General features: G+C 41.0%; 1 protein-coding gene across 1 annotated transcript in view; it reads right to left on the minus strand.

Annotated features, from left to right (window-relative positions):
- LOC137260901 (uncharacterized) overlaps window positions 1-25488 on the minus strand; it is a 38756-nt gene that overhangs the window by 262 nt on the left and 13006 nt on the right. Inside the window, 31 exon segments of the mRNA XM_067798440.1 lie at window positions 502-587; window positions 1247-1352; window positions 1683-2020; window positions 2308-2451; window positions 3711-3896; window positions 5020-5222; window positions 6025-6214; window positions 7373-7546; window positions 7760-7939; window positions 8366-8539; window positions 8837-9016; window positions 9310-9483; window positions 9948-10127; window positions 10468-10653; window positions 10995-11165; window positions 11568-11690; window positions 12018-12206; window positions 12442-12621; window positions 13001-13171; window positions 13407-13586; window positions 15102-15272; window positions 15466-15645; window positions 15906-16076; window positions 16312-16491; window positions 17178-17348; window positions 17586-17765; window positions 18840-19010; window positions 19231-19410; window positions 20473-20643; window positions 20782-20964; window positions 23440-23607. Of these exon segments, the coding sequence (XP_067654541.1) occupies window positions 502-587; window positions 1247-1352; window positions 1683-2020; window positions 2308-2451; window positions 3711-3896; window positions 5020-5222; window positions 6025-6214; window positions 7373-7546; window positions 7760-7939; window positions 8366-8539; window positions 8837-9016; window positions 9310-9483; window positions 9948-10127; window positions 10468-10653; window positions 10995-11165; window positions 11568-11690; window positions 12018-12206; window positions 12442-12621; window positions 13001-13171; window positions 13407-13586; window positions 15102-15272; window positions 15466-15645; window positions 15906-16076; window positions 16312-16491; window positions 17178-17348; window positions 17586-17765; window positions 18840-19010; window positions 19231-19410; window positions 20473-20643; window positions 20782-20964; window positions 23440-23607 (5441 nt within the window).

Consider the following 25488-nt stretch of genomic DNA (forward strand, 5'->3'; position numbering starts at 1 on the left):
TAATGATTTTACGAGTGTTGATTAATTCTGTATACATGTCAGTTCCTTCAGTCAATGACCCGTGAAGGTCCCGGGGGAGAATAGACCTTCAGGAACCCATGCTTGCCACAAAAGGCGATTGTGCTTGTCGTAAGAGGCGACTAACGGGATAGGGTGGTCAGGCTCGCTAACTTGGTTGACACATGTCATCGGTTCCCAATTGCTCATGTTGTTGAATACTAGTACTGGATTGTCTCGTCCAGACTCGATTATTTACAGACCGCCGCAAAATAGCTGGAATATTGCTGAGTGCGGCGTAAAACTAAAGTCACTCAATCCTTCAGTCAATATGGCTACAACTATCGGCGTATATTGCAAATGACGTGTAACGCAGATCAGCAGTCCATTATTGAGCAATTATCATTGATCGTGGCTCCTGGTAAATTTCTCCACTACACCTCATATATTTAAATGTTGTAGTCGTATATCAAACGTAGCGGTGTTGTCATTGGAGCAACCTACCTCACCCATCTGGCCATCGAACGCTGTCAGCACAGAACCGTCGGAGCCGAAGGTCAAACCGCACGCTGCCACGTTCACTTTGGGCGCTGCAGATAACAAAGGGGATTGTACACATATGGCAATGATACTGAAATCCCCGGGATGCAAACGCTGGGTCTAAAGATATTCTCATATGTAAATGCAGCTATCATTTGTCTGGTCCCAACACCCTAGAGTGATGAATATACAATTGAAGAAATTCCTGCTGACGTGACATTTTGATTATCAACATTTGTTTCTTTATTTACTACTTCACAAGGTCAAATCTACCATGATGTATGAACCTCGGGCATGACTGTCGCAGTGTAATGTATCAAATATTGATCATACAACAATATCTTGGAACATAATATTATTCATCCCATGAAACCACAAACGTTGTTACCTTTACAGGGTATAATTAGTGCATTGTCTATTATATGAGCCGTTTGTTGATACTTTACTTTGACTCATGGGTAATATGTATTGTTACGTTTGCGGATATATAAATTAAATCATTGTGGGGATTTAGTGTAGATGTAATATCCTTATGATATCAAAATCAGCTGCATCAGCTCCACTTACCAAACAGTTGTAACTAGTCCACTTGCAAACATCCGTTTCTAGTCAATTTACCGAACGGTTACATCACTTCCACCAACTAAGTGGGTGTTACAGCTACAACTTTCACCAGCAAATGGGTGTTAGAGCTACAACTTCCACTTACCAAACAGCTGGCCCATCACCCTGTAGTTGCCCTGCCTGATGATCCCGGTCAGGACCTTGCCGTTATACATGAAGGTGACATCCTTCCATGTCGACGTGGCCAGACCCTAAAGTTGTAATCATATCCTGTAAATTTCACTATTTACAATATTCGTGGAAATCATAAAACAAATCTGAACGTCGTCTTACGAACCATGAAACCCTTCTCCGCGAGATACGTCACAGGCAGAAACCCTCACGTCATTGTAAGAGATCTTTACGTTATAGAGCGTTGGTAGAAAGACCAACGAATGTCAGCCCTCGGACTACTACAACGAAATATCTCTCTTCTACATTGGTACATTGGTGCAGTTTATTTCCTGTAAAGAGCACAGTGTGACTCATTGCGAGGACAGGAAATAGTCATCATACATTCTCCTGATGATGTAAGTACGTACCGCTGTAGACAAAGGCATGCTTAGTAGCGTCCCGTACCACGACGTCAGTTCAAAGGTCAGAGTGCCGTCTTGGAGGGCAATGATCATTGTGTTGCCATGACGACAGTCGCTGCTGCTGGCAAGAACCTGTCTCCCGCCACTTCCGTTTTCTCTGTACCTAAACCTGAGTACAACTGGACATCCGACACCGGCCTCGGCTAGCTTCACGTCAGCCACCATTTTGCCCACTCCAGTAAAGACGGCGACGCCACTGGTAACGTTCACTGCGTCAAGTTTCACCATGTCTCCTTGAATCGCTGTCTGGTTGTTGACTGTCAGCGAAAACTCTTGCTTGCAAGCTGCAAATCCAGATAACAGACACTTACAGAATGTGTGTAAAGCAGAAAGTTAGGTGAACGATAACAGAAAGGGCCACAGATGCAAATGTGACAGAATATTGCTAATACATATAATTTATTAACTTAACTTCATACAGAAGTGGTTCTTAATGAATACAATAGGCTATCAATATAGTTAACATCAATCTATTATTGAAAAGAAGTGGTATATGTTTTAGATATCAACTTCAATATTTTCGTTACTGTCTGAGCCACGGGGATGTTAACATGACGAGATGATGACTTACTGTCATTCTTGCGCACGTTGCAGCCGCACTCGAGGATGTCGAAGTAGGCGCCGGGGATGCAGCTGGTGTTCATCCATCCAAGAAAACCAACGTTCATTTTGTAGTCCTGAGAGTTGTCCCATACGGGGGCTTTATCGCACGTCTCTGTAACACATTCCCGTCATTTCATCAATTCTGTATGCGCATAGGGGACTTCATGTCTTCCATACCATATGTATTGTTTGGTCGATTTAATACACATTAAGCACTGTAGCACTGGTTTAAACAATACAGCTCTTCTTCCATTCCACTGTTAACACAGCAGTTATAATTTTCCCTTACCCCTCCCTGTGGCAAAGTAGGATATTCGGAATTGCCCAGAACGAAATACCTGTATCAATATCATATATCATATCATCTGCCTTTGAATGTTGGTATCGGTGACCATCTATCAATGGCAATGTTGGTATCAGCTGCCCGTACGGTCATCCGTATATGTAAGTAGTGGTCACGTGATGCTGGTAGTGAGCCTGTACACAGCACGGAGGATGCGCTCTTATATTTAGGTAATTCTTACTCTAGTCCACTGTTAATGCATAGAAACAGAAGCGACCAAACACTCTCTGCATCGATTAGAAATGTGTTCGTAATGCATAATCGATTTTACAACTGACTCTAAAATGAATACATATTTGATTCGGCTGTATTGAAAGTGTACTTTGTTGTTTATAAAATAATTGGGTCAGAACAAGGCAATCCATAGATAGTCACCATGCGATACGATAACGGAGCATGTGTTTATCAAATCACTATGAATTAGTGGTGATATCAGGTCTTCGCGAAATGGTATCCTGCCTAAATAGGGGTCACACGCTTCGTCAAACTAATTGTTCGCCTGAATAATTCGGGAATGCATGATAGAAGCCAAAATAGGAAACACCATGAGACATGAAAGTTAAGTTGACGGTTGGACAGTTGAAATCATACCTTTTGTCATACAGCATTGTGGAGAGTTTCTGTCACTCTGATTCTTTATGTATAGGTTTAAATATGAAACAGTTGAGGCAACCTTAATTTCAATAGTCTCCTTAATTTCAATTTCAAATGATTAAATTAGCCGAAGGCAACTGGCAATTTGATAGTTATTGAACGATATCAAATCATCAATGCATCGGAACCTTAACTTAAACTTCTTGCCCAAGTTACCATGTTTTGATTTTGCCAACCCAGGCAGAAATTCTCATATATATGCGTAAAGAAACAAATTTTCAAGGAGGGGAGCACAAATGGTACCCATGGCGGTGCCTGCTTCTTGGCGAAATGTTTGCACTAAAGTTCACAAAGATGTCCTCAATGAGAAAGTCAAACAACTTCTGAGCAAGAGCAACCAGCGTCAAAGACCCACGGAATCACGTTACACTTACCAGCCGGCGTGCAAGGCGTGGGGCAGGGATCTCGACAATACAGGTCCGGGAAGCAGCCTTTTCCTACTACGTATCGGGAGCCTACAGCGCAACACTCAGCTTGGGCCTTGCCCTTGTCACATGACCAATAGGCGCGACAACTGCCCTCCATGTTGTATGTCGTCATGCATGTGTCATTGCACTTCTCTGGTAACATATCCAAAGCAGGTACTTACACTCTGAGAACATCGGGAATACCAAGATAAAACAAAACTTTGGTGTCCCCGAAGAAATTCTGTTGGCATCAAAAACGGCATCAAAATGAATACATAGAAAATTCACAAAACGCACACAATAATAAGGTGCACAAAATGATCTGTGACGATTCCATATAATTTACCACATAGGTAGACAGGCTGAGTTTGTAGTTATCGCATGAATGATGACTATTCAAAAACATTTTTGTTGTATTAACAAGACGAATACTGGATAGTATGATAATTCCACATAGGAGTAGTTTAAAATGGTGAGCTAAAATATGGGAACTGTTAATTCTACTTTCAGGTGTAAAGAAAATTGTCTTTACACAAAGCTAGAATATTTTGCGATGCCTTTACGATAATAATGTTCAGAATCAGAAATTGGACCAGAAAGAGCGGCGTTATCTGCAAATTTCACAGTAACCATGTCATTTAATGAGAAGTGACAGTCATTGTTATACAGACATTGGTGTCCAAACATTGGTATACAAACATTGGTGAGCAAAATACAGAGTAAGGGTGAGAGAAAAGAAGACTGATAGCCATTGACACTGATGTACTTCATCAATATTATATTGACAGAATTTGCAACTGACCAGGAAACACAGATGAAACTAGGAGCTATAACCGAATTGCAAACGTCAAGGGACATCAGTTTCTAGCGGTCGCGTCTGTTTTAAGGAACAATTAGCAATCATATGGAAACAAGTAGTGCTGGCTGAAAGCAGACCTTTTCACCTCCAATGACTTTTAAAGAATGACTTGGTTGAGACTGGGCGTTTCAGAATTGATGTTTTGGCCATACAGATTTCTTTGTTGTGATCCAAGTTTTAAAAAAAATATATACAGTTAACTGAATTTGTTGCTTCCATATGCTTCCATATTGTATTTTTCAAACTGGTTAGATTCAATGAGGGAAAAAATCTGTTCTGTTTGAATAATGCTTGTTACACTTTGAGTATAGATTTAAATGTATTTTTCAAAGAGTGAAAAATACACCAAATTATCCCTATGTAGCCAACATATTCATCCTCGAATGCATCCAACTATCAAACTGGACAGGCACTTACCGTGTGGACAGGTCACCTTCCATGAGTGGTCACATCTGAGGGTCGCCTGAGACCAGTAGTGACCAAATGGACATGTGCGGTACACTGCTGTAACCTCGCCGTTGGGGTTGAAGTAGCACTGGACGTACTTGTCACAGTCATTGGGGTGGTAGCGGTAGCCGACGCCACTTACGTTCATGACGTTGGCGCACAAACCTGGGGTTCAATGACACCAAAATGAGTCATTCCAAAAAGTAGCGGATATTCAATTTTGAGAGCATACGACTAGCCAATGACAATTCAATGAGCAAAAGTAATGTACATCCATGAAACATTTCCAGAGGAATAGAATAAATTGTAACATTTCCCCCCGTAATTTTCTCTTCACCATCCGTCTCCTCCTTGGCGTCATCATTTGTATTTTATCAATCTTGTAAATCCAATCTCCCCTACTTTTAGATAGATACTGAAGTCCTACAGTCTACACTGTAGGAGGAGAGATCATAATGATTATTCTTGCTAATACTGGACAAAAAACATTTTTAAGTATGCGGTAATAAATGTGAGGATTTAGCTATAATCCCATGATGTTACGACGTGAGACCAGGACGGAATTACTAAGACCACCCTCAAGTTAGACAGTTTTCACCGGTCCATACTCATCTGTTGACTCTGTGATCACCTGATCTACTCTTACCTGGAACATCTGTAAAAAAAGAAAAAGTGTGGTCAGTCCATGTTCAAGCATTGCTGGATGTTCATGCCTTTAATGGTGATGAGCACATGAAACCTTGTCCAAGTCTTTACGTTCTTTTCATTCGCAACGTTCCGTTAACGACTTTGATACTTGTACAAAGATGTGAATTTGACCTAAAAGCAGTAATTGGTTGGATGGTTGGTTGTTTTACGCCACATTCATCAATATTCCAGGTCAGTGAGCCTGCCCAACCGATCTCGTACATTTTGTCTTACGACAAGCCAGGAGACTAAAGCAATTCTGACCCGGATCTTCACAGGTTCCGAGTCACAGTTATACCTTTACAGGTTGGTATGTTGCACGCATCGTTCCTGTAGTCAGTGTTGCTTCCTCCGCAGTCTGAGTGCGTTACAGAGGCTTTGTTGCACACTCGTGTTCTGCTGACCCGTCGTACAGTGTTGACCGGCCCACAGAATGGGCAGTTGGGCAGATTCCAAGCCGTCCATGCAGACCAGGTTCCTGTGAAAATATATGGGAATGCAGTCCATTTACTTCATGTTGCTTTAGCTTGCATGACTGTTGTTTGTTTATCTGTTTATTCGTTTTGTTTGTTTGGTTTATGTTGCTATATGTCTTGTTTTGTTTAGTTGTTTTTGGTTTCTCTTGTTTAACGCAGCAACCATCGATGTCCAGTTACAACGCCCATTTGCAAATAAGTGAGTGGGTGAGTTTAGTTTTAGTTTCACGCCGCACCCAGCAATATTCCAGCTATATGGCGGTCTGTAAATAATCGAGTCTGGACCAGACAACCCAGTGGCCAACAACATGAGCATCGATCTGTGCAATTGGGAACCGATGACATGTGTCAACCACGTCAGCGAGCCTGACCACCCGATCCCGTTAGCTGCCTCTTACGACAAGCATAGTCACCTTTCATGGCAAGCATGGGTTGCTGAAGGTCTATTCTACCCCGGGACCTTCACTAGTCGATTTGCAAATAACCTTGTCAGAACCAAGTAATCCGGTGATTGCTAAGGACTCCCGTCTATGCATCTGGGATGGGTCACGGGCATGAACCAACTCTGGCCCCTCTTTGCTGCCGGTGACCTCTTAGAACAAGCTTTCACACAGTATCTGCGGCAATAATGTCCGACGAGGCACAAGCGACAACAAAACATTAATGCGCTGCAAGTTTATAATCCACGAAATAGTAATACCTTGCAAATTTATACACGACAAAATATTAATACCCTTCAAGTTAATATACCTCAAAACATTCATAGCCTGCAGGTTCTATATATCACGAAATAGTAATATCTGGCAGTTTATACACCACAAAACGTTGATACCTTGCAAGTTTATACACCACAAAACATTGATATTCTGCACGTTTACACATTTCAAAATATCAATACCTTGCAGGTATTATATACCTGAAAGTGTTTATACACCGCAGAATGTCCATATCCTGCATAATTATACACCACAAATTATTATGACCCTACACAACCAAACAACCATACTTTGATTGATGACACCCCACCAAATGTTTGTGCACCATATTACTTCCGCACTTGTCATGTACACTGAACGTATACAACCTTGTCTCAGGCGCACGTTCATCACGACTACATTCAGATGCATGTTGCAAAACAAGTACTAACGATGGAAAAGTACCTATACAATTGGCAATGTTGCAAGTTCTAACTTGCTGGTCAAGACTGGATCCAGAGCAAAACGCTTGACCCGGCAGCTGGTTACATGTTCTGGTTCGAGAGGCTGTGCGCGTGATTCCCACCCCACAAGATGGACAACCTGGATCTACCCATGCGCCCCAGGTGTTCCAGGTAGCTACAACACAACATTTACAGACTACACAACACAAACACAACAAATGTGTCATAAACATCAAAAGCACATTCACAGATTGGTGTTACTACTCCAGCACAACTAGAAGCACACTAATATGACATTGTTCATGACATACTCTTGAAACAAATTCACCCGTAGATTGATCTGGTGCCATCATTTGTACATACCCGTTCGTGTCGAAGAGATACATACCTGTACATACGGGAATTGAACAGGTATCGAACCTGGAGTCAGTGCCTGACCCTGGACAGTCCTGATCAGTGGAAAGTTGTTTGTTGCACACCCTGGTCCTGGTAACCTGTCTTTGTGTACCTACTGGTCCACAGGTGGGACAGTTAGGTGTGCTCCAGCTGGTCCACGCTGCCCAGGTTCCTGAAATAGCCAGCACGTGTTAGAGATGTCATCCTACGGACGAATCAGCCCGTGACCAATGTGACCCTGTCAGCATGGTATTGTGCAGTATCACTCAACATGGCCAATATGTTTAGCCTGTGCGTAGTGGCACAATTATATGTACCTATACTGGGGAATTTAGCAAGGATATAATCAGTGAGTAAGTGAAACACATTTTCTATATTATATGCTGCATAAAATTATGCAATATTTTATACCCTGCAAACTGATGCAATAAAAACCGTAGTCACAAGCGACTTTAAGCAGAAAGGAATCGGTCGTAAGAATCGTTGTGACCACACCTCTACCTGAAGTCAGCATTTGAAAAGAGTTTACAATGTGACACTAATGCCGCTAGATTAAGCAAACCATAGATATAGATGTATATATATATATATATCAAACCTTGGCAGTTGGAAATAGTGCAAGTCCTAGTTTCTGATGAAAAACTGGAACCAACGCAAAACGCTGCACCGGGAACTTGGTTACATGTTCGGGTTCTTACTGCAGTTCGTTCTATGTTCAACCCACATGAAGGACATCCCGGGTCAATCCATGCTCCCCATGTATTCCAAGTAGCTACAACACAACACAACACAAGCCCACTGTAGCGACTACAACATCAACACGACTAATCTCAAACGGGGTACAGGTAGGAACTGGATGTTACACAGCACAAACACAATAGGATTGCAACATGAACACGCATGACAGGAACTGCATGTTACACATTCCCTGCACTCTACTCGGGGTGGGCGATTCATTCAAGGGTGTGGGTAACGCTTTTAAAAAAACAGACAATACGATTATTAGTCACTGAAAATCAGGGCACCTGTCCAAATGATGCAATGGGGTATCGCAAAGCCTTAGTTGTACCTGTACATAAAGGAATTGAACACTGGTCGGTTCTAAACGATGTGCTGAGTCCAGGACAATCGGCATCAGTCGATGTCGCTTTATTGCAAGTCCTAGATCGGGACACTGATCGTGTTGTCCCCGATGGTCCACATGTGGGACAGGGAGGTCCATCCCAGCTTGTCCACGCAGTCCAGGTTCCTGGAAGTGTTTTATATTATCTTCTTCTTTATGTATTCATGGAAGTCTCACATCACGCGGGTTTTAAGTAAGTATTAAACAAGTGTTTCCTATTTTGTTTCTGAAGCCTATTCAACAGGATGCGTTTCAGAACTGTTTATCATAATTCAATCAATAAGAAACATCGATTCGTAGTTAGACGTTTACAAATGAATCCCTCACCTAAATCAGAGCAAAGTAAATTTTTAAGTGAAAGGAAGTATGGGATATGAGAGACACCGAAGTAATGTGGTTACTCATTTGAATAATCAGACCTATGCAGTTGGGAATGATGCACGTCCTGACTTCAGTGCTAAAACTGCTCCCCGAACAAAATGTTTGGCCCGCCAGCTGATTACATGTTCTGGTTCGAGAGGCAATTCGTGTGACCCCCTGACCGCACAGTGGACAACCTGGATCTATCCACGCGCCCCAGGTGTTCCAGGTAGCTAGAACACAAGACAGTACAACACCACTAACATACACCAATACAGCATACAGCTATAGTCTGTTTGCAGTGAAAACGTGCCGATGAATTTCACATTAAACACAAAGGTAAATGGAATAAAGTGAAATACAGATTGCGAATCATAATGTTGGTCGCTGGCAGATACAACACAACTTTAAAACATTTGACAACACAAGTACATCCCATCGACACAAATCACAACATTGATAACATTTAAGCTGCAAAAACAAATGTGTCGATCGGACACACACCACAACCGTACACACAATGACATTGAGAATATACCAAGCAGCTTAGTTCAGTGGACGTAGAGATTCGAAAACGAATTTTCGTTTTGAAAACATATTCAGGACTGTACTGAACAGTTTGATTACTTTCCAAACATGGTCATATGAATGTGATAGTCTTGCCGGGCTACTGACGAGGACGTGGTCGTTTTATTACCTTGGCACTGGGGAATCTGGCAGGTCACGGTTTGCGTTTCACTTGTAATGCCAGGACAGTCTGTATCAGCTGCATCGGTCTTGAAGCAGGTACGGGTTCGATTCTGTACGGTGGACACATTGTTCCCACAGGTGGGGCAGTTGCCGGCTGACCATGCCGACCACGCCGTCCACGTCCCGACTAAAACACGATATTACACAGTAGCTTGTTATTCTGTGATTTTCTATGTTTAAAAATGTGCTAAATGTTATCTGAATCATTTATCCTAAACTCTCGACACCAATGATATCGCAGCCATGTCCTAGGGCACTTTCATGTCTGAAAGTAAATAGGAGCGATTGATGCCTGGGAGCTGTATCACGTCCGGATGGCCTTTCACATTACGTCCACATGTTGACGAGAATACTGTTAACAATATTTCTTATTACAGAACATGGGACTTCGGTGGAACAAGTGACCGTTTTGACCTCTAGGCTACATCCACAGATTTAGTTCTGTGAGAAATAAGAGACACACTCACCTCGACATGTGACAATGTTGCATGTGTCTGTTTTGGTGTCTGAGGCTGGACCAGGGCAGTCTGAATCTGTGCTACTCGTTTTGTTACATGTTCTGGTCCGAGTGAAAGTTCCTGTGGACGTGGAGCCGGTAGGGTTACATGATGGACATCCGGTGGCCACCCAGCTGTTCCACTGTGTCCAGGTTCCTAAAAATGATTGTACATGCCGTGATTATCACAAGGTATGTCGTATAACCAGTTTCTGAATAATATGACTCCAGCTGGTTTACTCTTGTTTTAGTTTCACCACATGCAGTGGCGGTACATTTTTGAATCTTGAACCTGATGAATCTGCTTCAGTGTCTGTCTTGAATAACCAAGGCGTATTGTATGATTACTTATTTATTTACTTTGGTAAATAGGGCTTGAAACTAAACTCACTCTCACGCTCTTGGGAACTGAGTAGCAAATATGAATATGTTCATCACATATCAATTTAAAATATCTTAACTGGATCTGAAAAACAATATATTTCGAGATCATCATACCTATACAATTGGGAATGATGCAAGATCGGACTTCTGTGGAAGTGCTGGAACCAGTACAGAATGCTTGACCGGACAGCTGGTTACATGTTCTGGTTCGAATGAAAGTCCGTGAGATGGCCAGACCACATGATGGACAAGGGCTATTCCACGGACCCCAGGTGTTCCAAGTAGCTACAACACAACATTGATTCACATCTCGAGAAGAGAATAAAACACAAAGACAAACATGTTACAACTTGTCATATCCACAAAAGAATATCCACACTTAACTATCACTCAACAACATTACACAGGAACATACTACACGCACCACATGACAGGAAAGACAATAGATAAGACGTACATATGGCATTAATAGAGTAGGCTAGCTAATCTCGAATCATTTGTGGTCTCACGAACTTCATAAGCCCGTTTTATATACTTTGAATTCAAGGGCCCATGATCATAGTGTATTCATCTGTACATGTCCACCAGAGACGTACCTGTACATACGGGAATTGAACAGGTATCGAGTCTGGAGTCAGTGCCTGACCCTGGACAGTCCTGATCAGTGGAAAGTTGTTTGTTGCACACCCTGGTCCTTGTAACCTGTCTTTGTGTACCCACTGGTCCACAGGTGGGACAGTTCGGTGTGGTCCAGCTGGTCCATGCTGCCCAGGTTCCTGAAATTCCCAAGATCGGTTACCCTTGGTAGAGCTAGAATCAATACTCATGTGGTAAGGGTGATTTTTGGAGGCTCAGTCTGTTGCTCCGAATGACAGCATATATAAACTGAAGGCGAACAACAGGCGAAGGCGACCTCAAAAGCACCTAACACAACAAAAACAACAAAGGTAGCATTGCTAAATATATTTTACCATTTAAATCTGTAAATATCTTCGTTATGAGGTTTATTGGAGGTTTGCAGTGATTCATGAAACACGATTCCGTGGTTGTACACACGTACATGATACCTGATAATATATTTATACAGGTCCATTTCTACTCATCCAAGGTAGTTGAAACGAGTATGGAAAGCAGGACATGTTACAGTATAAATACCTATACAATTGGGAATGCTGCAAGTTCGGACTTCCGAGGAAGTACTGGAACCAGTACAGAATGCTTGACCAGCCACCTGGTTACATGTTCTGCTTCGAGTGAAAGTCCGTGAGATGCTCAGACCACATGATGGACAAGGGTTATTCCACTGACCCCAGGTATTCCAAGTAGCTACAACACGACATTCACATCACATCACAAGAAGAGGACACAACACAAAGAAAAACATGTTACAACTCAAAAACAAGTACAACAAAAGCACATCAACACAAAGGTGGCATGCAGCAAGATTGCACAGGAACACACACATATAACAGGAAAAAACACAAGCAAAGATGTGTCTATGACAGGAATAGAGCAGAAATGGTATGTATTATACATTCGTACATGTCCACCAGAGACGTACCTGTACATACGGGAATTGAACAGGTATCGAACCTGGAGTCAGTGCCTGACCCTGGACAGTCCTGATCAGTGGAAAGTTGTTTGTTGCACACCCTGGTCCTGGTAACCTGTCTTTGTGTACCCACTGGTCCACAGGTGGGACAGTTCGGTGTGGTCCAGCTGGTCCATGCTGCCCAGGTTCCTGAAATTCCCAAGATCGGTTACCCTTGGTAGAGCTAGAATCAATACTCATGTGGTAAGGGTGATTTTTGGAGGCTCAATCTGTTGCTCCGAATGACAGCATATATAAACTGAAGGCGAACAACAGGCGAAGGCGACCTCAAAAGCACCTAACACAACAAAAACAACAAAGGTAGCATTGCTAAAGGTATTTTACCATTTAAATCTATAAATATCTTCGTTATGAGGTTTATTGGAGGTTTGCAGTGATTCATGAAACACGATTCCGTGGTTGTACACACGTACATGATACCTGATAATATATTTATACAGGTCCATTTCTACTCATCCAAGGTAGTTGAAACGAGTATGGAAAGCAGGACATGTTACAGTATAAATACCTATACAATTGGGAATGCTGCAAGTTCGGACTTCTGAGGAAGTACTGGAACCAGTACAGAATGCTTGACCAGCCACCTGGTTACATGTTCTGCTTCGAGTGAAAGTCCGTGAGATGCCCAGACCACATGATGGACAAGGGTTATTCCACTGACCCCAGGTATTCCAAGTAGCTACAACACGACATTCACATCACATCACAAGAAGAGGACACAACACAAAGAAAAACATGTTACAACTCAAAAACAAGTACAACAAAAGCACATCAACACAAAGGTGGCATGCAGCAAGACTGCACAGGAACACACACATATAACAGGAAAAAACACAAGCAAAGATGTGTCTATGACAGGAATAGAGCAGAAATAGCATGTATTATACATTCGTACATGTCCACCAGAGACGTACCTGTACATACGGGAATTGAACAGGTATCGAGTCTGGAGTCAGTACCTGACCCTGGACAGTCCTGATCAGTGGAAAGTTGTTTGTTGCACACCCTGGTCCTTGTAACCTGTCTTTGTGTACCCACTGGTCCACAGGTGGGACAGTTCGGTGTGGTCCAACTGGTCCATGCTGCCCAAGTTCCTGAAATAGCCAGCGAATGTCACCCTCCGCGAAGGCAGCAACTTCATACCTAAACCTGTACTGAAGTATTCGAAAGTCAGTCCCCATTTCGTTTATGATATTGAAACCTCTTGTCATGATTTATGTTTATAATATTATTTCTAACAGTCAATAAAGCATTTTTTCTTTGGGGAAATTCCCCAAGAAACAAATGCCAATGTTAAATGACATTTACAGCGAAGACAACAATTTCAGCAATATCATGTCGGGGAAACCAGAAATGAGCTTCACACATTGTACCCATATGGCGAATCGAACCCGGATCTTCGGCATTACGAGTGAACACCTTAACCACTAGACTACCCCACCGCCCCTGGGTAATATTTAAAAAAGAAGTGGACGATTTCAGTGGTGCTAAATGAAGACAACTCACAGCGGGCCTCTTTCGCTATACATAGGAAACAGAATCTCTGTCCGGGTCAGTAAAATAAAACAAAGTAATTTGGACATGATTTATCGGAAAGTTTCCTTGATGATCTAATGCCATTCAAGAACCGCTTAATCTAAAACTGGAAATGAATATGACAAGGGAGATCGCCTCGCGTGTTTCATATTTACATAAATTATATACGAAAAGATCTAGTCTGTAATGAATCTCTCTCCACAAAGCTGCATCTTAGAAGGAAGGATATATTCTTTCCAGTGGTCAGCTTTCCTTTCATGTCGATCAAAAATCACAAAGTTCCAACATTTGCAGTTCACATTTTTTCAACTGTGAAAGAAATGATGTTGGATGCCGTCCTCTATTTTGACATGATCTATACCGTCCCGGTTTTTGTCATGTAAACGTCTGACTTAGCATGTGTTTGTGACACGTGCAGAATGTGGGCCTGGACACGCTGACGTTTTCGTGAATACCTCGGACCTTCAGACCTTCGGTAGTGTCATAAACACATGTTTATAACACAGCCACCAATCTACCATTGCTTCAAAGTTTAGCAAAGGGTTTAAGAATATGGAAAGTGGGTTTCTTGAATATCATGGTAGACTGTAACTAGCAAAGATCATACAAAAGCTATTCATTAAAATTGAAGAGTAGGAAAAAACATACGTTTCTGTAGCATACAAATAGAGGCTTAACCATCTCAAAAGGAAATACAGTTTGTATGAAAACGATGTCATGTATCTGATAAATTTGCTTCAGAGAATGTCCTGTTAAAATGCTGCATTACACTATGCTTTACAATTTCTGTAAAGCATTAAGGTTTCAGTTTGCATTTCGATTCTGATGATAATCAAATGATATCGTGTGGCATGAAGACATTTTTTAAAATGCCTTAAAGTACAAACAACTACCAGCTCAATCGTACCGAAACAAAATGTGTGAAATGAATGTGGAAAATAATTAAGGTCGAAGGCAAAATACCCATCCATCAGGGAATGTTAGATATAAATATATTTTCTAAAGGCCCGTTCCACCTCAATCAAAGTATTTGGAATGGACGGAGAAAACAATAAACGTCGAGGTTAAAATACCTATACAATTGGGAATGCTGCAAGTTCGGACTTCTGAGGAAGTACTGGAACCAGTACAAACTGCTTGGCCGGACAGCTGGTTACATGTTCTGGTCCGAGTGAAAGTCCGTGAGATGCTCAGACCACATGATGGACAAGGGTTATTCCACTGACCCCAGGTATTCCAAGTAGCTACAACACAACATTCAGATGACGAGACGAGGACACAACACAAAGAAAACCATGTAACAACTTGAAAACAAAGACGTCAAAAGCACATCAACACACAACATTTAACAGTACAAACACAAGCGAAGACGTATGTAGGACAGGAATAGAGCAGATATGACATGTATACAGCCGTACATGTCCACCAGAGACGTACCTGTACATACGGGAATTGAACAGGTATCGAACCTGGAGTCAGTGCCTGATCCTGGACAGTCCTGATCAGTGGAAAGTTGTTTGTTGCACACCCTGGTCCTTGTAACCTGTCTTTGTGTACCCACTGGTCCACAGGTGGGACAGTTTGGAGTGCTCCAGGTGGTCCATGCTGCCCAGGTTCCTGAAATAGCCAGCAAGTGTCACCCTCAGTGGAGCTGGAACCTTCAAACCCAAGCCAATACTCAACTGTTTTAAAGTCAGTGTCCGTTTTGTGTAATTGTCATTAATTCCCGTTCTTACTGCAATGATTCATGAAACATGCGATTCCGTGGTTGTACACACGTACATGATACCTGATAATATATTTATACAGGTCCATTTCTACTCATCCAAGGTAGTTGAAACGAGTATGGAAAGCAGGACATGTTACAGTATAAATACCTATACAATTGGGAATGCTGCAAGTTCGGACTTCTGAGGAAGTACTGGAACCAGTACAGAATGCTTGACCAGCCACCTGGTTACATGTTCTGCTTCGAGTGAAAGTCCGTGAGATGCTCAGACCACATGATGGACAAGGGTTATTCCACTGACCCCAGGTATTCCAAGTAGCTACAACACGACATTCACATCACATCACAAGAAGAGGACACAACACAAAGAAAAACATGTTACAACTCAAAAACAAGTACAACAAAAGCACATCAACACAAAGGTGGCATGCAGCAAGACTGCACAGGAACACACACATATAACAGGGAAAAACACAAGCAAAGATGTGTCTATGACAGGAATAGAGCAGAAATAGCATGTATTATACATTCGTACATGTCCACTAGAGACGTACCTGTACATACGGGAATTGAACAGGTATCGAACCTGGAGTCAGTGCCTGACCCTGGACAGTCCTGATCAGTGGAAAGTTGTTTGTTGCACACCCTGGTCCTGGTAACCTGTCTTTGTGTACCTACTGGTCCACAGGTGGGACAGTTCGGTGTGGTCCAGCTGGCCCATGCTGCCCAGGTTCCTGAAATTCCCGACATTTGTTACTCCGCATAAAGCTGTCAGCTTCAAACCTAAATCTGTATAACTGTTCTAAAGTCAGTTTCCGTTACGGTTCTGATATTGGAACCACTTGGCAGGGGTTGTTGTAACTAATTCCCTTTCATAGAGTCAATGGTGATGTCGGGAGGCTCAATATTTTGTTCAGGATAATTTGTGCAAAAAATGAAAGTAAATTTAAACTGACCTCGAGTACAAAGAGAATATTGGTAAATCTCTTTTACCATTTAGTTTTAAAGTTTGTATGGATGGCACAACTAGAAGTTGGTGGTATAGAGATGCCAAAACTTTATGGATGATCAACCTTTTTAATTTGAAAATTACGACGTTTTGGTACAGCTTCATATACCGTTTTCAAGCATATGACTTCTTATACTTGAAATATGACATCTTATGCTCGAATGCGGTATAGGAAGCTATATTGGGAACATAAAGAAGTTGATCATCCATTACGTTTTGTCATCTCCATTTTATTCTATAGACATCTTCGTGGTGGGGTTTATTGGAGGTTTGCAGTGAGTCATGGATATGCGATTCCGTGGTTTTACACATGTACATGATACCTGATAATATATTTATACAGGTCCATTTCTATTGAACCAAGGTAGATGAAACGAGTATGGAAAGCAGGACATGTTACAGTATAAATACCTATACAATTGGGAATGCTGCAAGTTCGGACTTCTGAGGAAGTACTGGAACCAGTACAGAATGCTTGACCAGCCACCTGGTTACATGTTCTGCTTCGAGTGAAAGTCCGTGAGATGCCCAGACCACATGATGGACAAGGGTTATTCCACTGACCCCAGGTATTCCAAGTAGCTACAACACAACATTCAGGTGACGACAGGACGACACAACACAAAGACAAGCATGTTACAACTTGGAAACAAATACGTCAATAGCAGATTAAGACAGAGGTGGCAGACATCAAGGTTACGCAGGAACACACAAAACAAAACAAAACAAAACTTGAATAGCACAAGCAAAAACATGCATACTGTACTTATAGAGCAAGATAATAATGTGTACATCCGCATATATCCACTAGAGACGTACCTGTACATACGGGAATTGAACAGGTATCGAACCTGGAGTCAGTGCCTGACCCTGGACAGTCCTGATCAGTGGAAAGTTGTTTGTTGCACACCCTGGTCCTTGTAACCTGTCTTTGTGTACCCACTGGTCCACAGGTGGGACAGTTCGGTGTGGTCCAACTGGTCCATGCTGCCCAAGTTCCTGAAATTACGATACATTACCTTTTGTAAAGGTGTCAATTTCAAACCAAAATCTATGTGTGTTCTAAAGTCAGTGCCCGTTTTGGTTTTGACAATGGAACCACTTAGAGTGTATTATTGTGTTGCATCGGATAATTTCTAAAAACATGCCAGATTAATTCTGAACTGATATTTACCGCGAGGGCCATGTGTAAACCCCTGCATATCTATCACTGATAACAATTATTTACATTTGGGCAAGGGCGGGGATTTGAGGTATTGGGTTGGGTAACTTTAGACGAGAAACAGACACTAGCATGGCTACAAAACGATCTTGGTCGGCTCTCTTTCCTTACACATAAGACACAGAATCTCTACTCGGGTTGCAAAAATAAAGACGTTTGATTTAAGTTTCAGGTATGTCGCTGACCTAAAGTCATTCAATAACTATCAAACAGCCAATTAACTTCGTACTGACTCATCAAAATTGAGCTAGAAATAGAGGTGACAAGTGAGATGGCCTCATGTGTTTCATTTTTACATATGCACGTAAAGATCTAGTCTGTCATAAATCTCTCCACAAGGTGGCATCTCAAAAAGGAAGATTTACTCTTTCTACTGGTCAAGTTGCCCTGCATGTCGATCAAAATTCCAAAGTCTTTGTAGTTTTACAGTTCACCGCTTTTGAAGTATAATTGAGCACGATTTTTCTATCCAGGTTTTGAAAGCGGCAAACATAAATCTTGAAAACGTTTTACGGTATTCATCTGCAGGTAGTTTCAAAATTATACCCATGAGCGACACAAATTATGTCTGATACAATTCCTTGTTTCCAAGTGTACCACTTTGTTTAAGGTGAAGAACTGACTTTGTACATGATGTATTGGTGAATTTGCTTTGGTTTTCGTCTTACCAAAATATGTCGTATTATATTATTATTCAGAATTTCTGTAACAAAAAGTCACTTTGATATCGGATGCTGAAAGAACTTCCAGTGATATCGTATGATTTGAAGATAATCACTTCAGACTCATTCCTACTTAATCAACGTGTTTATAATGAGTGTGGCAAACAATAAATAGCGAAGTCGGAATACCTATGCAATTGGGTATGCTGCAAGTTCGGACTTCTGTGGAAGTACTGGAACCAGTACAAAATGCTTGACCAGCCACCTGGTTACATGTTCTGCTTCGAGTGAAAGTCCGTGAGATGCCCAGACCACATGATGGACAAGGGTTATTCCACTGACCCCAGGTATTCCAAGTAGCTACAACACAACATTCAGGTGACGACAGGACGACACAACACAAAGACAAACATGTTGCAAGTTGGAAACAAATATGTCAATAGCACATTAAGACAGAGGTAGCAGACATCAAGGTTACGCAGGAACACACAAAACAAAACGTGAATAGCACAACATACATGTTGTACTTATAGAGCAAGATAATAATGTGTACATCCGTATATATCCACCAGAGACGTACCTGTACATACAGGAATTGAACAGGTATCGAGTCTGGAGTCAGTGCCTGACCCTGGACAGTCCTGATCAGTGGAAAGTTGTTTGTTGCACACCCTGGTCCTTGTAACCTGTCTTTGTGTACCCACTGGTCCACAGGTCGGACAGTTTGGTGTGGTCCAACTGGTCCATGCTGCCCAGGTTCCTGAAATAGCCAGATACATGTTACCCCCTGTAAAGTCATCAGCTTAAAACTTATATACTCAACTGTCCCAAAGTCAGCGTACCTGTTCATTTAATATTAATATCCGTTATAAAATATATGTTCTTATTTTCTTTCCAACAGTCAAGAGTGACGTTTGGCGACGCAATCTGATGTTTGGCCGATGTAATGTAACGTTTACTGAGAAGATAATGTATGGAACCCTGCACTTCCTCACTGATGACAAATAAGAACATTTGGAAGATGACTTTCAGAGTGAGTGAGTTTAGTTTTACGCCGCAGTCAGCAATATTCCAGCTATATGGCGGCGGTCTGAAAATAATCGAGTCTGGACTAGACAATCCAGTAACCAACAACATGAGCATCGATCTGCGCAATTGGGAACCGATGACATGTGTCAACCAAGTCAGCGAGTCTGACCACCCGATCCCGTTAGTCGCCTCTTACGACAAACATAGTCGCCTTTTATGGCAAGCATGGGTTCCTGAAGTGACGTTCAGAGGTACAGTGTGTCAAAACCAAACTATCCCAAATTAGTGGAAGGCAGTTTACTGAAATGAGTTGGTAGACAACCATACGTTTATATACCATGCAAGTCATCGGACAGTTGAAGATAGAACCTTTATTTAAGAGTTGACCATTTGTATATTTTCATATACAGTATCCCACTAGGTGTCTCTTCTTTTCCTGGGTTACATTCTGTTACAGCTTCAATATCAGTGTAACCAACTCGCAAACGGTTTGTATGAAAACGATATACAATATATCTGATGAAATTGCTTCAGAGGGATCGCGTACAAAACATGTTGAATTCTGTTGTGCCTTACAATTCTTTTACACAATATTTTAGTTCATTTTCTCTTTTCTATGGCAATCACATCATGTCATAAAATTGACAGTTGTATGTTTATAGTATATAATATCTAATTCTATGAACAAATAGGTCTTGAGATTTATGGAGGTTGGTAAAGAATGATGGACATATACATGGTACGTATATATTCTAAAAAATGTACGAACATTATAATTCGAGATATAAAATACCTATACAATTGGGAATGCTGCAAGTTCGGACTTCTGTGGAAGTGCTGGAACCAGTGCAAAATGTTTGACCCGAGAGCTGGTTACATATTCTGGTTCGAGTGAAAGTCCGTGAGATGCCCAGACCACATGAAGGACAAGGGTTATTCCACTGACCCCAGGCGTTCCAGGTAGCTACAACACAACATTCAGGTGACGACAGGACGACACAACACAAAGACAAGCATGTTACAACTCAAAAACAAGTACAACAAAAGAAAGGAATGAGACTACAGGTGATAGCTTTTTATTTGTTTGTTTGCTAGCACTTACCTTCACAAGGAATGAGATTGCAGGTAATTGCTCTGTTATCTGTTGCACTGCCGGGACAGTCCAGATCAGTTGGGTTGGCTTTCACACAGACTCGGGTTCTTTGCTGGTTGATGTTCGGGTTGGTGCCACACAATGGGCAGCCAGGAGTCCATACACCCCACAATCCCCACTGACCCACGGCGGCTGTAGACAGATTGCGGCTTATATAGAAACATGAATGCACACGGAAGAAATGAACTTATGTGGAAGACTAGAGACATGTGTTTGACACATCGGTAATAATGAGATGTACAGTAGGCATGGAGATTGGCTTTAGGAGGGTTTTATGCAAGTATTAGTGTAGTATTTCCTAAATCTTAAAAACATCCAAAATTTTCTGACGGAGAAATACAAACACATTCCCGTTATCAGTGTCTAGGAAGGACGTTTCGTGTAAATAAGCATTTTGACGTTTTCTCCGATGTGGCACCTCACATATTTTCTAATCCTATAACAGATGCATCACGAATGTTGTGTCACGTATATAGTAACAAGAAGAATAAACGTTACTGCCAAACAATAACTAATGTTGAAGAATCATCGAAAGAGACTCTATCCGGAGTTACATTCGAAATAGTTTTGCAAGAACCAGACAAACACTAACACACTTTAATGTACTTTGTGTCAAACCTTTAATCCCGACACAGATCTAGTTAGAAGTAAAACAATGACAATAAAATTAATTTATCAAAACTGTGTTCAGTATTTCTTCACGGTTATCTAGTGATAACACCAGCAGTGTTCGTGGTGTCGTTATATTTATGAAATAGATATTTGTTTTATTTGAATGGCGCAAAACTACCTAAGCTGATTGTATAGCGTAGACAGTTACACAGGCTCACGACACCAGCAACAACAAAATGACCGTGCGAGTGTTTTGTGAAAATAACTCGAAAGAAAATGTTAAGCAGTAAAATAAATCTTCCAACTTTTAGAGATTATTTCTGATGCTGTTATCACCATGACCTCAGGTAAAACTGACAGTGTATCAAACCACGAGAACAACACAACAGCGAGACACGGGACACGGGAACAACAGAGTGACTAAACTGTGGGCACAATATTTGTCGCTGTTTTTACAGACAAGACACTCAGTTGAGGACATATACAACAATCCAGCTGGAGCGTGGTTTATAGTTTAGAAAGCAAACTGTTTTAATAAGGCCAGGGAGGTGAAGTGGGGTTTAGCGTCGTACGTAAGAATATTTCGCTCATATGATGATGTGCATGTGTGTGTATGTGTGTATGCATGTGTGTATGTGTGTCTGCATGTGTGTGTATGTGTGCCTGTTTGTACTAACCCAGACGTAAGTTGGTGTTCAAGTGCTAGCCCACTGAGATACCATTCCACAGTTAAGCATGAGTATCCCACTCAGACACGTTATACTGCAGACCAGTCCATATTGTACCCATAAATGCCTGTAGCTACAGCCATTCCAGGGACGTGGAGGGGAGCTCGCCCGGGCTCTCCAGGCGGACGCTCTAGCCACTACACCAAGAAGCAGGTTTAGTAACTATAAGACGATTGGAGTGGATTCCAGGACATCAGCAGCGTACAACCTTGTGTCAGCGGAAACCGAGAATATGGCGGAACCACTCACCCATAGTAACACGTTGACTGAGACTCTTTAATTCGAGTTCTAGCTCAGAATAGGAACGTGACCAAGTTTGGACAGACAGTTGGTTCGGCATCGACACGAGTTCTAGCTCAGAATAGGAACTTGACCAAGTATGGACAGACAGTTGGTTCGGCATCGACACGAGTTCTAGCTCAGAATAGGAACTTGACCAAGTTTGGACAGACAGTTGGTTAGGCATCGACACGAGTTCTAGCTCAGAATAGGAACGTGACCAAGTTTGGACAGACAGTTGGTTAGGCATCGACACGTCATGCATCTAAACGTGAGTTTGAAACACTTGCTTCTCTCCTCAAAGTATTTACTGTTTTGTGAAACATTTCCTTTTATATTGTACAGAACACATTCTTTGAACATCACTCTTCCGGTAGATTTCACGGCAAATTCACCATGGCATTATGCTAAATATTGGAGGTCTTTAGGTGGTAGGAATTATGGGTTTTTTTTAAGTTTTCCTATTAAGCAATAGGTATTGAAAAACATATCGAACTTATAGTCGTTGAATGAGTAGTGCACAGGATGGTACATGTTCCCCTCAAACAACTGCATATCCGGTTTGAATTTGTTTCCCCTACCCATGCAGGTGGGATCAGGCGGCCAGGATAGCTAACATGGTTGCCATATGCCATCGCATCCCAAATGCGTCGATCGATGCCCCAGGTGTTGGATGGTCATGTACAGACCTTTCAAAAACTGGAATATTTCTGAGTCTGGCGTTAACCAGCAAACTCAAAGAACTTCCATGATCGAAATGCTCCTTAAAATGCACACGCATTCTGGTATACATATCGGGGAAACGGACGTAATAGGGCCTTTGTGATTGACTTGACATGAAAAGATCTGGAGGTAAAGTAATGTGACCCTGTGATATTTATCCCCATTGGTTAGTAGACTGTATGACAACAATGTTACATTATTTCGGGGTGGTATCGTGCCAGGTGCGTCTACCTACACACTGAAGACAGAGATACGAGACAGTGACCTGGGCAGGCATCTGTGTTACATGCTACTTGGAAGGTTTCAGTGGAGGGACCAGCGCACGAATTAGTGGGGTCTTCACATGTTCTGGTGCGGGTGACTGTGAGCAGCCCTCCTCCACAAGAGGCCGAGCATTCAGTCCGGCTCTCCACCCAATCCAACCATCGGAACGCTAGGGTTTAATGATAATATGTTATGATCTGAGAAACTACCTATGTTTAATGATAATATGTTATGATCTGAGAAACTACCTAGGGTTAATGATAATATGTTATGATCTGAGAAACTACCTATGTTTAATGATAATATGTTATGATCTGAGAAACTACCTATGTTTAATGATAATATGTTATGATCTGAGAAACTACCTATGTTCATTGATAATATGTTATGATCTGAGAAACTACCTATGTTTAATGATAATATGTTATGATCTGAGAAACTACCTATGTTTAATGATAATATGTTATGATCTGAGAAACTACCTATGTTTAATGATAATATGTTATGATCTGAGAAACTACCTATGTTTAATGATAATATGTCATGATCTGAGAAACTACCTATGTTTAATGATAATATGTTATGATCTGAGAAACTACCTATGTTTAATGATAATATGTTATGAACTGAGAAACTACCTATGTTTAATGATAATATGTTATGATCTGAGAAAATACCTATGTTTAATGATAATATGTTATGAACTGAGAAACTACCTATGTTTAATGATAATATGTTATGAACTGAGAAACTACCTATGTTTAATAATAATATGTTATGATCTGAGAAACTACCTGTTTAATGATAATATGTTATGATCTGAGAAACTACCTATGTTTAATGATAATATGTTATGATCTGAGAAACTACCTATGTTTAATGATAATATGTTATGATCTGAGAAACTACCTATGTTTAACGATAATATGTTATGATCTGAGAAACTACCTAGGTTTAACGATAATATGTTATGAGCTACGAAACTACCTATGTTTAATGATAATAAGTTATGATCTGCGAAACTACCTATGTTTAATGATAGTATGTTATGATCTGAGAAACTACCTATGTTTAATGATAATATGTTATGATCTGAGAAACTACCTATGTTTAATGATAATATGTTATGATCTGCGAAACTACCTATGTTTAATGATAATATGTTATGATCTGCGAAACTACCTATGTTTAATGATAATATGTTATGATCTGCGAAACTACCTATGTTTAATGATAATATGTTATGATCTGAGAAACTACCTATGTTTAATGATAATATGTTATGATCTGCGAAACTACCTATGTTTAATGATAATATGTTATGATCTGAGAAACTACCTATGTTTAATGATAATATGTTATGATCTGAGAAAATACCTAGGTTTAATGATAATATGTTATGATCTGCGAAACTACCTAGGATTAATGGTAACCACTGGAATGTTTAATGCTATTTTTCTGATTGCTACTCTACCCAAGCTGACCAGTGTGGCTTCATCGTAACATATAACATGCCAAACTACAATAGCCCAAAGCTGGACCACTTGGTTTATCGTAAGTATCTCTGTTGGACCACGTTGGTTCATTGATGAGCTATTATTTGTCTAATTAATCTATCCAAAAACTAGATTGTATTGGTTTTGTGATCACCCTTTACTTGCCAATCCAACCTATGCAAAAATTGGTTCACTGTAGGTTAATGATCAGTAATCAATTGCCAAACCAACTCATGCAACAACTAGATCACTGTGGTTTAATAGCAATGCTACTTAGCTAAATATGAACAGTGGCTTTTAAGTGAAAATAGAATTACGGTAGTAAATAGTTATAAATACCTCGGTATATTATTTTCCTCAACTCATAAAATGGGAAGTTGTATTGATGAATTAGCGACGAGAGGTAAGCGTGCACTAATGGAAGTTATTATTAAACTAAGTAAAGTGGGAATGATAAATAGTAATGTCTTCTTCAAAACATGCGACACGCAAATACAACCAAACTTATTGTAGGGGGCAGAAATGTGGGGTATAAAAACATTTGATAAATTAGA

The sequence above is a fragment of the Haliotis asinina genome, chromosome 14 (assembly GCF_037392515.1).
Source record: "Haliotis asinina isolate JCU_RB_2024 chromosome 14, JCU_Hal_asi_v2, whole genome shotgun sequence".
NCBI classification, from domain to species: Eukaryota; Metazoa; Mollusca; class Gastropoda; order Lepetellida; family Haliotidae; genus Haliotis; species Haliotis asinina.